Here is a 15710-nt window from a genome sequence, read left to right as displayed (position 1 = left end):
CTTTATTATTTACTTGACTTACAGTTTGATTTTTATAGTTTCCGGTATAAGTAAATATAGTTTTCTGGTTTAAATTTAATGAATGAATAAATTGAATTTAGGTAAACTAAAATTTTATTCAAATAATTAACTTGGTTTTCAATGGGATTTTTCTATAGTTCTAGCTATAAATAAATATATTTTCCTGTTAAAATGTTCAAATTAAAATTAAAATCAATTTTAAAATCCTTACTATCTATAGAGTATATGAGAGGTAGCTATCCCTTAGACCAAAGAAGTCTCTTTATGTTCTGTTCTATGTTACCCTCTGTTTACCTATTTGGTATATGTATGTATATGGCTGGGTCAGCCAGCTTTCATGTATGGGCAAATACATAAATACACATATTTACGTACTTATATTGCCACTTGTTTGCATTTAAGTCCCAGACCCGTTCGTCCTTCCGTCCGTCCGTCCGTCTGTCCATCCGTCTATATTTGCCAGCTTGCGGGCGTGTTAGGCGACGCACCTTGGCAAATAAATTTGTTAAAGTGAAACGGCCCAGACCCGGACACGGAGAATTAAATATGTTTTTGCCAAATAGAGTAAAGGGGTGTTGAGCACCCTTACTAAGTGGGCAGGTCAATTTGTTGCCATCTAATATGCACTTAAATAAAACATTTTGTGTACCATATACATTTTGCTGTAAGTAGGGTATTTTTAACCATGATAACCATTTTAAAATTAATTAATATAAGTAGGGGTGCACGTATGCTTCGTTATTTTACCAAAAATATGTTTATAAATAGTTAAGAAGGGAAAGAGTTCAATGAACTACATTTCATTTGACATTTTTGCTAGTTGAAACCATCATTTAAGAAAAGGTCACATACATTTAACACCCACCACCATATGGGGATTCACACAAGTAGCAGAATATGCGAGGTCAAACTAATTATGGTTAAAAATTAAGTCCAAGCTCGTTGTTAAATGAAAATTGAACACAAATTGGATTATGAGACACAGACTCTTGTTGACATTTTTGCGTTTAACAATGGCTATCATTACGTGGCTGCGAGGATGTTGTTTTCGAACTCATTTCCTCTTTATTATTACAGCTCTCGTCATTACGCTGCTGCTGCTGCTGGGAAGGTTAAATTTTTAAATGATATTATTTCCGACGGAAATTGAAATACGAGGACCTTATGTGGAAAGCTTTAATGTCTGATGGCTATCGTGCTTTATGTAGTCAGTCACTCACTTTCTGAGGCGATTGACTGAGCGAACTTTGTTCGATATCTGGCACTGAGAAGAGAAAAATCATGGCTGCACTGCACCCAGCTGCAGGACTCCAAAGCTGCAGCGCTACATTATGACAGCCAAAGAGACTACGGTGATAAATGACGCATCCTTTCGGGACACAAAAGGCGAGCGAAAGGGAAACAAATGTGCGGCGAGTTGCGGATAAGTCGACATCGACGATGATGTTGATGACGCGCACATTGTCGCCTCCAAGCGAACGAATGAAGATTTATGGGGGCATTAGACATATGCACAACTCTGGGCGACGAGAGTATCCCGGCAGCCAGTGCTAGCCAATGATGCAGTTTTCCACCACTATTTTCCCTGGCATAATTGCAGTCATTATCGGTTTTTCTTTTGGGGAATATTTCTCATGCACACTGGAAAATATTAATGAGGAAAAAGAAAAATACAAAATACGGATACCAGTCTGAGGATAATATATAAGAGTTTTATTATCTTTATATTTAAAAAGTATGGGTATATTTGACAATTTATAAATAAATTTCTTCAAGTGCGATACACAGATATTGCTTTTTATATATCTTATATCTATTCTGGTACTTTTCGATAATAATTATGTTTAATAATTTCGGAATTTTTATCCTAAACATGTTCCCAGATCATGTTTGTTTTGTAATTTTTGTCATGAAATTATAATTTAAAGTTACTAAAAATAAATATAATACTATAATTTAATTTTCTTATATTAAAGCAGATAAAGAAAATTTATTTCGAATTTCGATTGCTTATTGTGTGAATCCAAAGAGTTGAGTTGTCTTTTGACATTTCCAACAAAGCTTTTATTAAAATAATGCCAACAATGGCCCAGGGCCACCCCATTGGGAAACAGAGAAATACAAAGCATAATTGAGTTTTTCTGTTGAGCATTTTTTAATTTCAACTGTGTTGCCCACATCAACAATACAGCGGACCAGCAGGTGGGCTCTTTCGGCCAGCCCTTTGTGCCTGCTTTGGGCCCTAATGGAGCTGTCTTCGAGGCAGGATCGATGTTTGGCACATGGCCGGGCCATTACCAGGACTCGACCGTGTTGTACACAACCATCATTAGCAGGGGCAAAATGGCATCTGCATAGGCATAGGCACAGGAATCGGCTTCCTTCTCAAAGGTTAAGCTCATTGGCCTGCCATCTGATTTAATAGTACGGCTAATTAATAAAAGTTACGAGAATCATTGTCTGAAAGCTTAATACCGAAACTCCCGGCCAACAATATTGGATTCCTTGGAGGCCTTGCTGGAAATTGCTTCATTATGGGGCTAAACAAGTTTTTAAATTTACTTAAACGCTTAAGTGCCCCGTCTCCACTTGCTCTCTAGGACTGAAGACTGCCGACAGACTTCCCTAAGCTGAAAATGGTGTGTAAAAGTACATGAACTGTGTGCCTGGGCCTTTTCGCTAAAAAGTCACCTTAATCCTTGGCGTAATTCTGAATGAATTTCACGCTGAGTATTGTCTACTATGCTTTTGTAGATTTTCAAGGATGAGATTAAAAAGGGAAGACTTTGGACCATTAAATATTCTTTAGATTTTATAGGTTTTAAACATTTAAGAAAACTGGAAGGAAGAGGAATTTACTCATATTTAGTTTGGTATTTTTTTTTATATTTATGGTAGGTATTTGTTAGATGATTTCGTTATTATACCTGTTCATTATTTCCTCTGAAAACCTTAAGAATGTGTTTAAAATAATACTAATGACTTATTTTCAAGGGTTTTCAAAACTCCCTTATGGGTATTTGTTATTAAATTATTTTTTACTGGTATTTCGATGTTTCTAGTTTGTGTTTTTATGATTTATATTTAAAATCTTTCCATTTCTCTCCATTTATTCCACAATTTTAAAGTGACACTTGGGCTTAAAATCAGTTAAAAAATATCCTTTTTTAAAGCTATTTACCATAAGACTATATTTTTTTTTGTTAGCTGCAATTTCGTTTCGCTTATTGCCATTTTACCGGGGATAAGGTGCCATTATTTCTGTCGTCCAATTTACACTTGCATTTTACACACAGCCAATTTGTTTATATAGCTTGTGACAGGAACGGAACCGGAAAAAAGGCGGGGAAATGGACGCGTAAATATGACGGGCTCGATCGCACAGCAGCCAGCATATAGATAGCACCGAAAGTCGCTTCTCAGCCAGCGACGTTATTAAATAATAAAACACAGAGAAATTTACACTCGATTGCATGCATCATTCGAGGTCGATGTGGCACAAGGCAGTCGGGTGTGTGCCGGGCGTCCATTCATTTCGCTGAATGCAATTTCCACCAAAAGAATGACGATGGCCGAGAAAAAAATAAAAGTGAAATAAAATAGAGAGATTGCGATAATGAAAGGGGCGAACAAAGAAAAAATGGCGGCTAACAAGCAATTGAAAAGGTCTAAAAACAAACGAAAGCTTTTTGCTGCGAAATTAAAGCGCAGAAATGGGGAATCGGCGATTTTATTATTAAAGGGGATTTCACTTTTTGGAAGAGTGAATCGGGGGAAAAAAATTAAATTGTTCTTGAAAAAGTGAAATGATTGCAATTATTTGTAGAGATAATGCAAAAAAAGGGCTGTCAGAACTGTCGTTGTAAATTGAATAAATTACATTGTGAATAATAATTAAATTATTTACAGCCGTTGTTTTGCACTACTGCATATATATATTTTATAAATTAAAATGCTTTTGCTTTCGATATAAATGAAAATGTCACCTACACACATGCTAGTGATACGATTTTAATTATTTATATTTTTTAAAAGACATTCAGGAACGTTTTTTTTTAATTAGGGCTTGAAGAAACCATCCTGAATTTTTTATTGTAGCTGTATATGTGTCATAGGTTTGTTTTTTATTATTTTAAGCAAATCAAAGTCAAAATTTACATCTAGTAAACTCCCCAAAAACAGTCTTTCCAAACAATTGATAAAACAAAACTATAAAAATACTTAAAAACACTTTACATGAGTTTCTTGTAGTAACAAAACATTAGGCTAAAAATACTTAGCAGCTGCAACAACTGCAAATTACCAAAGTTCCCATTTAGTTGCATTCCAGACGCTGCCATGAACACGTCCCCATCGACGATAGCCCTCGGACTAGCTGTCTTATTCCTGCCCCTGGCCCTTGTGCATTCTGATATGGAAACTACCCAGTGGGCCATTCAAATTGAAGTGGATCTGCTGGGGTTGCGAGAGAAGTCCGACAAGTTTGCCTATTGCCGGGCCCTCCGGCAGCAGAGCCCGCAAATTCCGCTAGAGAACACCAAATGCGACTACTATCTGAGGCACGACCCGAAGTTAAAGATGGGCGACATGCTGCTCGCGAGTCGGCCACACTGCAGGCCGGGATGGGAACTCCTCGGAGGCAGGTGCCGCAAGTTGGCGTGAAATCTTTAAGGGCAAAAGTTTGGGCCAAACAACGAAATGAAGAACACAATGCCCTGCTATGGCGTCCTGACAAACTGCAGGCTGTCCGGGATTTCTTGGGTTGACTGCCATAAAAGTGAAGCATCCATCATATGGTCACAAGCTAACCCTAATCAAGGAATTGTTGTTCGTCGTTATACGTCATGTTGGCTTGTCAGGAGTGCCTCGGGCACAAAGAACAACAATGGCCGACGGATAAGGCTGAAAGAAGTAGCGGCGGCCATTTTTGTTTATCAACCTTCCCGTATGGGAGAAATTTTCACAGAAGAAGTCAATCAACTTCCGCTTACCCAGTTGCCTTTTTTTTCCTGTTACTGTGTGTGCCCTTACCCCGATCTTTGTTGTCATAGTCACTAAAAGGCCAAAGCATCGAATGCCGACGAGGATGGCAAGGTGTGAACTCTGAAAGAGGTAAAACTAAGTGACAGGCAGGCGGATAAGCATCAAAAGCTATAGTTTACTTGTTATCCTTGTGTAATTATTAGTCAACCTTAATTAAAGTATATCGTATACATCCGAAACTGAGTTCCCTTCAAAATCTTTTATGTATTTCGGGTAATTGTTGCGACCGGCAAAGACTTCTGGAATTGATTAAACTCTACCTGTGTGCCCTGGCAAACTTTGCCAGCTAGCAAGGACTTTGTGTGAGTTCTGGCCCGGCACTAACGATGCGGAACGGCGAATAGTTACGCAAAATTGCCGACGACTGCGCGTTGTTACGCGCCACGTGCTGCCACAAAGTTGCCGCTGTCGCTGACATTGCCCCACAATCATCAGGATCCCTCCAACAATGCAATGCATTACAGAGGTCCTGCCAGCACATCCTGCACCGCAGGACTGGTGAAAGTTTTTATTGGCCAAATTCCCGGGCTTGCTGCAGTTTTCAGCATTGTCGTTTTCAGTCAGTGAACAAAATTCTTGACCTACCACGTAACTTGACTTGGCTATTAAGAATAGAACTTTACCAATAAATATTTTAGTGATTAAGGTAGTTTTCTTTCTTTTTAAAGGTGAACGGAGAATGGGAAAAAATTTAGTTTTATTCACAAACATAAAAGAAGAAGTTTTCAATGGAATAGTGGAAAAATAGGATTCGCACTTGACCCTTAACCATAACCTTTTATTTATATTTAAAGCGGGAATTAAGAAATTTGTAATCTTAGATGTTGGCTACAAAGCATCCACTGCCAGGTCAGTCAGTCCTTAATTTAAACTTACTGAAAGACTGGTGAAAGTCACTCAAAGTTAGTTACAAAATGGCAGATTATAAGCCAGGTGACGTACCCTTGGTGGAGACCGATGAAAGAAAATTGTTTTGTAAATTTCACTACAAAGGTGTCCTCATTTTGTTGATACCCTTAGTCTTTGCAGGCCTTTTGGCGGGACAACCTGTTTTGGTAAGGTCCCTCAACTATTTATAACTATAGTTTTTTGACAAGATCACCCAAAGGTGTTTCGCTTTATTTACTTAACGATTTGCCTGTATCTGTTTTACATCCTCAATTTGATGGCCAGAGGTGCCGTGGCCTTTATATATATAACATTCATACCCATTGCCGGCATTGCATCCTCGGGTCCTGTAAGTTTGGCATATTATCCGGATTTGCTTTTTCTAGTCTACGGCACTATCATGATGGGCGCAGTGATGGACTCCTCGAGGCTCAGCGAATATCTTGGCTTCAGCATCATCAGTATCGTTGGCGGTAGTTATATTAAGTAAGAATTCTGAATGATAAAATGTACTTCCATTATTCAATATATGGCTTATCCGACAGGCTTCAGTTTGTTCTAGCCTTTGTGGTTTTTATAATCTCCTTTTTGGTGGATCCCACGGTAGGTGCCGCCTTTGGAATGAAGCTGGCTCAGGCCGTCGTCAACGAGTACGACGCTGTGAGTAAAAAGCAAAAGTGTTAGAATGTTATACCAGCTTTTGCTATTCTAAAGTCGAACTATAGCTAGCTCCTTTATTTCGTAGGCTAACATTATTAGAAAAGATTCCGAGGAAGAGCGCTACGAGGTAGGAGCGTAAGTATTAAAAATAAAGTCTAAGGATATGAGATATATATAAAGCTTGCCACATAGAGTACCATACCCAACGCGTCCTGCAATCGGCATTTACCTAACCTGTTGCTATATCTCCTCCTTGGCTGGCAGTGTGTCCCCCTTCGTGAATCCCAATGGCATAATTACGGAGTATAAGTAACTGTTTAAAATATTTATACTATAGGCACAAAAGTAACCTCTTATCTCCCGATCAGTATCAAAATACAGCACATCATCTTGATCATGGTGATGCCGTGTATTTTGGGTATCTGTATCGTGATCCTCTGGCTCCAAGCCATGTTCATGGGTCGGTTCGGGGGCAGAGTCAGGCGCGACACGGCGGAACTGGCTGTCAACCTACCCGGCTTCCAGGAGGCTGCCGCTAATAGGAGAAACGCTTTGGGCCCCTGGAATGCTTATGCCATAATTGTCCTCATACTGATACTCATATTATTTGTCCTTTTGCACACCCGAAAGCCTCAGCTGTACATTGCCTGGGAGAATATAGGGAATGGACTTGAGTTGGGTCCCGCAGTTCCAGCAGTCTGCATCGGCGTCATATTCTTTGCGATTCCGGCAAACTATTTATTCTGCCGTTACTACGTCTGTCGGGAGCCCGAAAAGCCGGGCACTACTCCGTCTCTGCTCAACTGGAAGGCGTTGAACAACAATATTCCGTGGGCCGATATCTTCATGCTGGGAGCAGCCATCAGTTGTGTCTTCTGTGCCGAACAGAGTAATTTCTATGGAAAAGTGGCAGACGCCATGACGGGACATGAGCGATTAGATGTCGTCCAGTTTCTCTGTGGCGCTGGCATGGGCACCCTGTTCTCGGCCCTATCTCCGTCCACAGCGCTGGCCAAGATAGCTCTACCTGTGCTGAACATGGCAGTGTGTATTTCAGTTTACATAATTATTGAAATTTTTTTATGTTTATAAATAATTTAACTACCTTCCAGGGCTTCAGCTTTGCCCTACCCTTTACCACGGCTCTGCACAATGAAGTTCTTCTGCCCATCAGTTCGCCGGCCAACATGATCGTCGCCGGCTGGGGCAACATCAGACCTTTCCAGTTTGTAAGTATATTAGATTAACATATATATTTTTATATATATTTTATTTATATTTTTACTACTTACTATATTTAGTTAATAGCTGGCATAATTCCGTCGTTTCTTATTATGCTCTTAACTGCCGCCTCCACAATGATTTGCTATGATATGGTGGTGCCTAAACCTTAGATTCTTAATTATATAATTTTAGATGTTGGTTATAATAAAATTACTTAGTCTGCTCGCAAAAATATAAATGTTTTTATTTATAAATAAGGTTAATTTTACTTTAAATGCATATATTAATAAATAAGCAATATTTATATCTCTAGTTTGGTCAAATCAAAAATAGTTTTTGTGTTTTATTTGATCTAGAGTCCATGAGAAATATATTTAATAGTCCTTTCCGTATTGACATTTATGAACAAAATAAATACAAAGCATCAACAAGACATAAATCACTAAACTGCTTGAGGGTGCGGACTAGAGTATTGATTTTATTTGGCAAATAAATTGTCAATGCCTTTTTAAGGCGTTGCCTGAAGTCACTATAGTCCTTCAAGAACGCCTGCCTCATAGCGAGACTATTTTAATAGACTCTTAAAGCTGACTAAACAAGGAAATATTATTTAAAATAACAATTTTGGTATATTAAAAACTGAGCAGTCGTTCCAAGTTAATCATTTAATCAAAATAAATACAACAAAAGGCTTAAACTCATCATGGGAGAGCGGTATGTAAATGAAAATGAAATATATTAAAAGGTCCTTAAGCTAAGATGTTCTTGCCGCAAGTGTGGAAGATTACAAGCCCGGTGATGTACCATTGGAGGAGACCGAGGATCGCCGATTGTTCTGTAAATTCCACTACAAAGGAGTCCTCACTCTTCTCTTACCCATAGCATTGGCTCCCATTTTGCTTGGACAGCCAGTGATGGTAGGTCAAAACGTTTCTCTATGTATATTTACCATTATATTAATAGTGATCCTGCAGGCTTGTCGTTTTATATACATGACAGTATGCTTGTATTTATTTTTTATCCTTAATCTAATGTCCAGAGGCGCTGTTGCCTTTGCCTACGTTGTACTTGCACCCATAGCGGGCATTACGGACTCGGCTAAAGTATGCACCGCCTACTATACGGATCTGATCCTCCTGATTTATGGCTGCTCCTTCATGGCCATCATGGTGCAAGTCTCGAGGCTTCACGAGCACCTGGCCTTCATTGTCATCCGCTTTGTCGGCAGCAACATAAAAACGTAAGAGCACGAGAAGAGGGGTTATTTTAAGTGAACATTTAATCGATGAGTTATACCGCAGACTTCAGCTATTTTTAGTCGCCGTAGTTTTTTTCCTTGCCTTCTTCGCAAACCCCACGGCATCTGCCGCTTTTGGGATTAAAGTGGCCCAAGCCGTGATGGTGGAATATTCAAATGTAAGTAATAGAGCTGGAAAAAAGGTCACTGGAAGATCAGTGTTTTAAATATAGAATTACTTATCGACTTTAAAAAAGAAACAAAATAATTTCTTATATATTTAACGTTAAATGCGCTACTTTTTATACCCTTGCAGGGTATTATAGTTTCAGTCAGAAGTTTGCAACGCAGTGAAGGAGACGTTTCCGACCCTATAAAGTATATATATTCTTGATCAGCATCAACAGGGGAACTTTCTAGATATGTCAAGAAGAAATCGATTTTTTGGTCATTTTTGCAAAATTTTATAAGGGGTTACATCATTAAAATTTTTGATTTTCATAAAAAATTGAATTTTCAAAATTTTTAAATGAAGTATGCAGAATATTAACTGTAGAAAATCTTGCACAGAACAGTTTTCCGATTTAAAATTAATGCTCTTTTGGCCGAGTTATGATATTTTTAATTAAAAAAAAAAACAAAAAGTTTTTTAATATAAAAAATCAGATTTTAAAATACAAAATAATATTTTTCTAAGTAAAGGAATCATTTTCGACCCCATAAACCATATATATTCTTGATCAGCATTAACATGCGAATCTTTCTAGACATGTCCGGAAGAAATCGATTTTTTGGCCATTTTTGCGAAATTTTATAAGGGGTTACATCATTAAAATTAGCAAAAATGGCCAAAAATTTTGATTTCTTAAAATTTTAAATTTGGTATGCAGTTTTTTTAAATTAATAAAAACTAACACAAAACTGCTTTCCGAATCGAAATTAATGCATTTTTGGCTTAGTTATGATATATTTGAATTGTTACCTGCAAGGGTATACAAACTTTGGCTGGCCAAAGTTAGCTTTCTTTCTTGTTAATATTAAACTTTCACATATCAAACCTATGATACCGATTATTTATATATATATTCTTTGCAGAGCGGCATTTTGAAGATGTACTCTGAAGAAAAGCGCTTCGAGCCAGGAAGGTAAGTTCTAGATAACAAAATTGTTCAACAAAATATTTAACCTTCAAGTATATAAAATATAAAAGTGCAGAGTATCCAACGTTTCCCGTGATCGGAATCTACTTGAGCCTCTGCTATACCGCCACCCTGGCTGGAGCAGTGTCTCCCTTCGTCAATCCCAATGGCTCTCTTGTTGACGCTTTCGCTGAGTAATTATGAACATTTAATTTCAGCCACTTCAGATAATTGAAAAGGTATCCTTGCGTATCCTCCCCAGGAAGCTAAAAATTGAACACGTCATGTTGATCATGGCAGGGCCGGTGTTTCTGTGTCTTTGTGTCACAATTCTTTGGATTCAAATCGTGTTCCTCGGCCTTCTAGGAGGCAGTGTTAAGCGCCAGCTAAATGAATTGGCTGCCAACCAGAATGGTTTCGAACAGGCCATTAAGGACAGGAAAGAGGCCCTGGGCCCCTGGAATATCTATTGCAAATTGTCTCTCGCCATGATCCTGCTTACATTCATAGTAATGCACACTAGAAAGCCACGTATCTACCCTGGTTGGGATGATATATCGCCGGATATCTGGAGCGGTCTCTCGGTCCAGTCACTGGGCCTCATTATCTTTTTCACTGCAATCCCGGCAAACTATATGTTCTGCAGATATTACGCCTGCCGACAGCCGGAAAGCCCGGGAACGGCTCCGTCACTCCTTCCCTGGAAGGCCATCAACAAGTTCACCCCGTGGGGTGATATCCTACTGCTAGGAGCCTCCGTCTGCTGTGTCTTCTGTGCCAAAGAGAGTGGCTTATATAAGGCTATTGCCGACGCCATATCCGAGCCCAAGCCGGGCGGCTTCCTCCAGTTTCTGTATGGCGCCTGCTATGGAACCCTGTTCACGATTCTCTCTCCGGCGACCACTTTGTGTAAGATAGCCCTTCCTGTGATGACCAGTGCTGTGAGTTATTATTTTTAGGACATTTTGTAATTTTAGTTAATTTTCTGTATTTTCCCTGCAGGGTAACAACTTTGCCCTGCCCTTTGCCACCGCACTGCACAACCAGTTTCTGCTGCCCACCAGTGCACCGGCCAACACGATCGTCGCCGGCTTTGGGAATGTCAGGCCCTTTCTGTTTGTAAGTTTAAAGTATTAAAAGTATTATATATATATTTTCAATAATTATATACATTTAATTTTAGTTATTAGCTGGCATAGTTCCCACGATATTCATGATGATTATGATAACCGCCTTCACCTGGATTTTCTTTGATTCGGCGCTGCCACAAAATGATTGAGAAAAGCTCATTTGGATTCATTCCATCTTGTCTTTTAAATATCATTTCTAAATATCTTCATAAATTTAAATATCAGTGAGCTTCATCAAAAATTTATAATAATTAGTAAAATTTGCTAAGTCTAAAATGTAAATTGTATTTTTAAAGTAAAACTGTCATATTTTATCATTGAAAATTCTACAAGCTTGTTTGTGGTAGAAAGGCTTCAACTTTTGAAGTCCTCGTGTCAGCCAACTACCGGAAGTTCCGGTCTAGCCTTAATTGCCATCAATTACGACGGATAAGAAGGGTGGTTTTTGCTGTGTTGCCTTCATAAGACATACATTTTTACCTGTATAATAAAAATAAGACAAGTTTTCCATAAAAAAAGGGCTTTATCTTATAAATTTATATATTTTTGCAAATAATTATGCCAAAATAATACAATCCCCATCTAAAAAATAAAATATATTATTATACTTCATTTTTTTTTTATCTTCCATTTTAGTCATTTATATTGAGTGTAATATTAACTAAAAAAAAACAATAAAACTTCGCTGTATTAAAGCCTGCAACGCCTTTTTATTTTCAAGGGCCAACGCTTTTAGGCAAATTACACAGTTTCCCATTTAGGGTAATCCCCGCCAGGCCATTCGCACCTAATTCACGTTGCTCTAATCCAAACATTGCCCACACAAGTGTCGGCACTAAATTATTCATTTGTTAATTTAGACGTGGACGTGGACCATAGGGCAGGTGTACTATATATGTATATCTCTCGCTGGCAAACTCTTTCCGGTTGAATACTTTGTGGCCATGCCCAGGGACAGCCACAGGACCTGTGCTGCCGAAGGACAACGTGACGCTACTGGGCCCGGGAGGCATTTATATTCAAACTATTGAATTATTAAACGCGACGCGCACAGTTCGTGAATATTCATAACACTCACGACATTTCAAAAATGGCGCATTTAATTGATTTGGCCAAGGTTACCGACCGAGGTTTGGAAATTATTGAAATTGCTGAGAACATTAAACGTTGTTTGGGGAAATTTATATAATTTATAATATACAAATATATAAGTTAAATAATAAAAAGAAAATATATCGAAATGATCAACTTTTTGAACCTCTTCTTAGGGAATTTACTCACCTCAATTTAATCCTCATACATTTCCCTATAGCTCCTCAATTTGTTGTGAAAATCCCAGCGGCTTTTCTACTTCATAGTCATACTGTCAATCGCTGCTGACTTTCCGTTTTAAAGGCATTTTGCTTTGCCAAAAAAAGGAAAGCGGGCAAATTATGTATATATATTCAAATATCATGCACGCCTTAAGCTGATTTTCCACACTGGCAAACGCAAGCTCCTCCGGGTTTTCCTCATTCACAAATCCGGGCTCATTATCCTTTTTGACATCTGCCCAGGTTTCGCGAACAAATTGACAACACAAAAAAGAAAAATATGATTCAAGATTTTACCTAGAGAGTGAAGTCATCATATTTGTGGCTTTAAATTACTTGTGATTTTATCAAGCCAAGGCTCTAAAGAATTTATTAACTTATAGAGCGAGCATAGATTATACCAATTAATGTTTTTCTGTACCATTTAAAGCCGTAAAATGTCACATTTTAAAATTTGAGATAATGCTCAATGACCGGTAATCCAATTTACCTTATTTTATGGAAACCTTTTCTCCGGATATCTATCCAGCTGAGAGCTGTCAGTTGCCGTCGCATCTGTGTCAGACTCGGGAATGCTGACAGGAATCGAAAGAGAACTAAAAAGCAGGACATTTTTACTATTGTCTTGAAACAAAAAGCCGCAATGCAAATTGCGATGGCAAGCAGACAGGAGTTTGAGAGGAGCAGCAGCAGAAAAAATGTGTGCCAGTCAGTGTCAGATTATTCACCTACGGTGCCACTATATATCCATTCATTAAAACTCTCCGAGCATACTCCTTTTCTGTATAAGAAATGCCTTAAGAGTATACTTGATATACTTGTTTTTTTTTCTATTTTTATTTTCTTCGGTTTCTATACTTCATTGTTTGCGTTATGGACAGGCCCCGAAGGTTTTAAGATAACTCGAAACAGGAAGCTCAAATCGTCCATTGTCGTTGTTGTTGACATGTGAAAAGTATGAAATAGAAAAGGCGAAGAGCTTAATGGAAAAGTGGCGGTGGTTTTCATCTATAGTTTCAGGTGATGTAAAAAAGAGTTCAGAAAAAAATTTAAATAAAAAATTTATTTTCAGAAACATTGGTTAATCAAGGATAATTACATGATCCCTTTTATTCTATAAATCTTTGTCTTTAAAAAAAAAACACTCGAAACAGCAATTCATTAAATCCTTCAAAATGTTAATTATTAATTGAATTCATAACAATATCCTGCAGGATGGCACAATGAAAACAATAATGATTATCTCGAATGCCTGACATTTGTCACAGATAAAGAGACAGGACAATAAAAGCATTTTTTAAATTTTATGCAAATAGCTCGATGAGCTCACACCAGGAATCAAATAAATATACACACAATGAAGGCGGAAACTAATGAAATTAAAACGATTTTATCGAAACACAAAATAAACAACTGCCATTGATGGCGTCGCGCATGTGCACACAGCCATAATCATGATGGCAAATTATATTGAATTTATGTTTGTGGCGATAACAACATCATTTTTGGCAAAATCGCTTTACTGTTTTCATTTTTTATTATTATTTTTATTTTGCTTTTTAATTTAACCGAATGAAAAAGAGATGTTAAATTAGCGCACAAAGCACACAGTGGCAAAAAGGGAAAAATCATTTGCCGCCGGAAATCGGAAATCGCGCAGCCATGACGCCATTTTTCAAAATGTTACAAAATGTCCGTTTTATAGTCGTCCTTCTGAGTGTCCGTCTGTGTGACTGTCTGCCTCGTACTCTCTGCCTAGTGATTAGCTGTCACGAAGCTGCGGCGCAAGGCAAAAATGAATTATTATCGCGTTGCGTACCAAATATTGACATAGATTTAAATTATTTGTAACAAAATCAACGAACTGTGTCCTCCGCTCCTTCCTTTTCTTCCTTCACTTTCTTCCTCTTTTTCTCCCTTTTTGCCACCCGCCAGCATCTGCCCAATTTATCCTTCAGCTTGCTCACGCCCCAAGGTCCTGTTTCTGATTTGATTGCCCAGCAAAATGTTTTGGCAAACACCACAGAAACCACCATTTGGTATGCTCTTTTAGGGAAGCTTTATTTTCCATATTGAAATGGCAGGTTTGGTTTCTAAGGACCCAAGGGTACAAGGGATATTTTTAAAATATGAAAATATAGCTTAAAATAATTAATATAGCTTTTAAAAATATTAAAATATGGAAATATGGAAAACTTAAATAATAATAAATTATTTATGTATTTCTAATTTAGACTTTCCATCCCTAAAAAATGGTCATTTCCTTACAAAATTATCCATTCAAGCAGCCATTAAATGTTTTTCAAAAGTCCTAAATTCTTTATGGGCAATATCACTCATTAATTTCTTTTATTAAATTACATTTTGTCATCGTTAGTGAGGAGAATAATATTTGCCATAAAATCTAGATGCCTCTCTCGTTTAGTTTAAAATTGCCTTGGAAAATGTTCGTCACGTAGTTCCCAGAAACAAGAAGAGGACAACTAATAGGCTCAATTAATAAACTTTCCGGAGGCAAAGGGAACTCGTGATGGGCTGGTTACCAACTTTTCCTCCGGCTCATTTATTCCGAAGGCCTCTAGTAGTGGTAACAAAATTGTAGAAAATCCAAGTCCTGTGGCAAGGCCAATGCCTTTGTCATTATTTTCACTGCCGTCTCAACAGGACAATATATAATTAAGGCCTCGGGATACACTTTCACTATGCTTGGTTGGTTGGATAGATTGGAAATAATAAATATTTCTGGGTCAAATTTAAGGGTTATATTCTTGTTTACTGCCAACAAAGTGTTGTTTGTTTTTTTGTTTATTTGAAAGAGAAACTACCATTGTCCATAAAGAATTATAGTGAGTTTAGTTTTGGTCTGTTTCCATGTCATTGGGCTAGGTTCATGTCTCTGCCAAGGACTTCCGGTAATTTCGGGGGATAAAAGAATGATGCCAGGATGTCAACAACAAGGAGTGTTCTTTCATTTTTCCTTTCATTTTTTTCTCTACTTCCTTTTATCTCGACTTTGTATCCCACCTCCCTTTAGCCGCTCATTACCTTGAGCCTT

At 37.9% G+C, this 15710-nt stretch overlaps 3 protein-coding genes across 3 annotated transcripts; all 3 read left to right on the top strand.

Annotated features, from left to right (window-relative positions):
* The first annotated feature begins 4165 nt into the window (after window positions 1-4165).
* On the top strand, window positions 4166-5243 carry LOC108076960 (uncharacterized). The gene has a single exon (XM_017170010.3). The coding sequence runs from the start codon at window positions 4360-4362 to the stop codon at window positions 4681-4683; it is 324 nt and encodes a 107-aa protein (XP_017025499.1). The 5' UTR covers window positions 4166-4359; the 3' UTR covers window positions 4684-5243.
* Window positions 5244-5923: 680 nt separating this feature from the next.
* LOC108076968 (protein I'm not dead yet-like) lies at window positions 5924-8053 on the top strand. The gene is made up of 8 exons (XM_017170018.3): window positions 5924-6119; window positions 6173-6438; window positions 6498-6612; window positions 6698-6747; window positions 6805-6921; window positions 6981-7656; window positions 7725-7841; window positions 7914-8053. The coding sequence occupies exons 1-8, from the start codon at window positions 5979-5981 to the stop codon at window positions 8004-8006; spliced, it is 1575 nt and encodes a 524-aa protein (XP_017025507.1). The 5' UTR covers window positions 5924-5978; the 3' UTR covers window positions 8007-8053.
* A 219-nt stretch (window positions 8054-8272) lies between these two features.
* On the top strand, window positions 8273-11666 carry LOC108076938 (protein I'm not dead yet-like). Its single transcript, XM_017169986.3, has 9 exons — window positions 8273-8550; window positions 8612-8753; window positions 8811-9076; window positions 9138-9252; window positions 10169-10218; window positions 10284-10406; window positions 10475-11153; window positions 11215-11331; window positions 11396-11666. Exons 1-9 carry the CDS (start codon window positions 8540-8542, stop codon window positions 11489-11491), a joined length of 1599 nt encoding a protein of 532 aa, XP_017025475.2. The 5' UTR covers window positions 8273-8539; the 3' UTR covers window positions 11492-11666.
* Window positions 11667-15710: the final 4044 nt, after the last annotated feature.

This window comes from Drosophila kikkawai, chromosome 2L, assembly GCF_030179895.1.
Source record: "Drosophila kikkawai strain 14028-0561.14 chromosome 2L, DkikHiC1v2, whole genome shotgun sequence".
NCBI lineage: Eukaryota > Metazoa > Arthropoda > Insecta > Diptera > Drosophilidae > Drosophila > Drosophila kikkawai.
This window is presented reverse-complemented; position numbering and strand designations above follow the sequence as displayed.

Excerpts from the sequence above, each read along its gene's own strand:
- LOC108076960 (XM_017170010.3), top strand. The coding sequence starts at position 4,360 with ATGAACACGTCCCCATCGACGATAGCCCTCGGACTAGCTGTCTTATTC.
- LOC108076968 (XM_017170018.3), top strand. The coding sequence starts at position 5,979 with ATGGCAGATTATAAGCCAGGTGACGTACCCTTGGTGGAGACCGATGAA. Across the intron at positions 6,613-6,697 it reads TCGTCAACGAGTACGACGCT|GCTAACATTATTAGAAAAGA; the intron begins GTGAGTAAAAAG and ends TTTATTTCGTAG. Across the intron at positions 6,922-6,980 it reads GGCATAATTACGGAGTATAA|TATCAAAATACAGCACATCA; the intron begins GTAACTGTTTAA and ends TCTCCCGATCAG.
- LOC108076938 (XM_017169986.3), top strand. Across the intron at positions 9,077-9,137 it reads GTCGGCAGCAACATAAAAAC|ACTTCAGCTATTTTTAGTCG; the intron begins GTAAGAGCACGA and ends GTTATACCGCAG. Across the intron at positions 9,253-10,168 it reads TGATGGTGGAATATTCAAAT|AGCGGCATTTTGAAGATGTA; the intron begins GTAAGTAATAGA and ends TATTCTTTGCAG.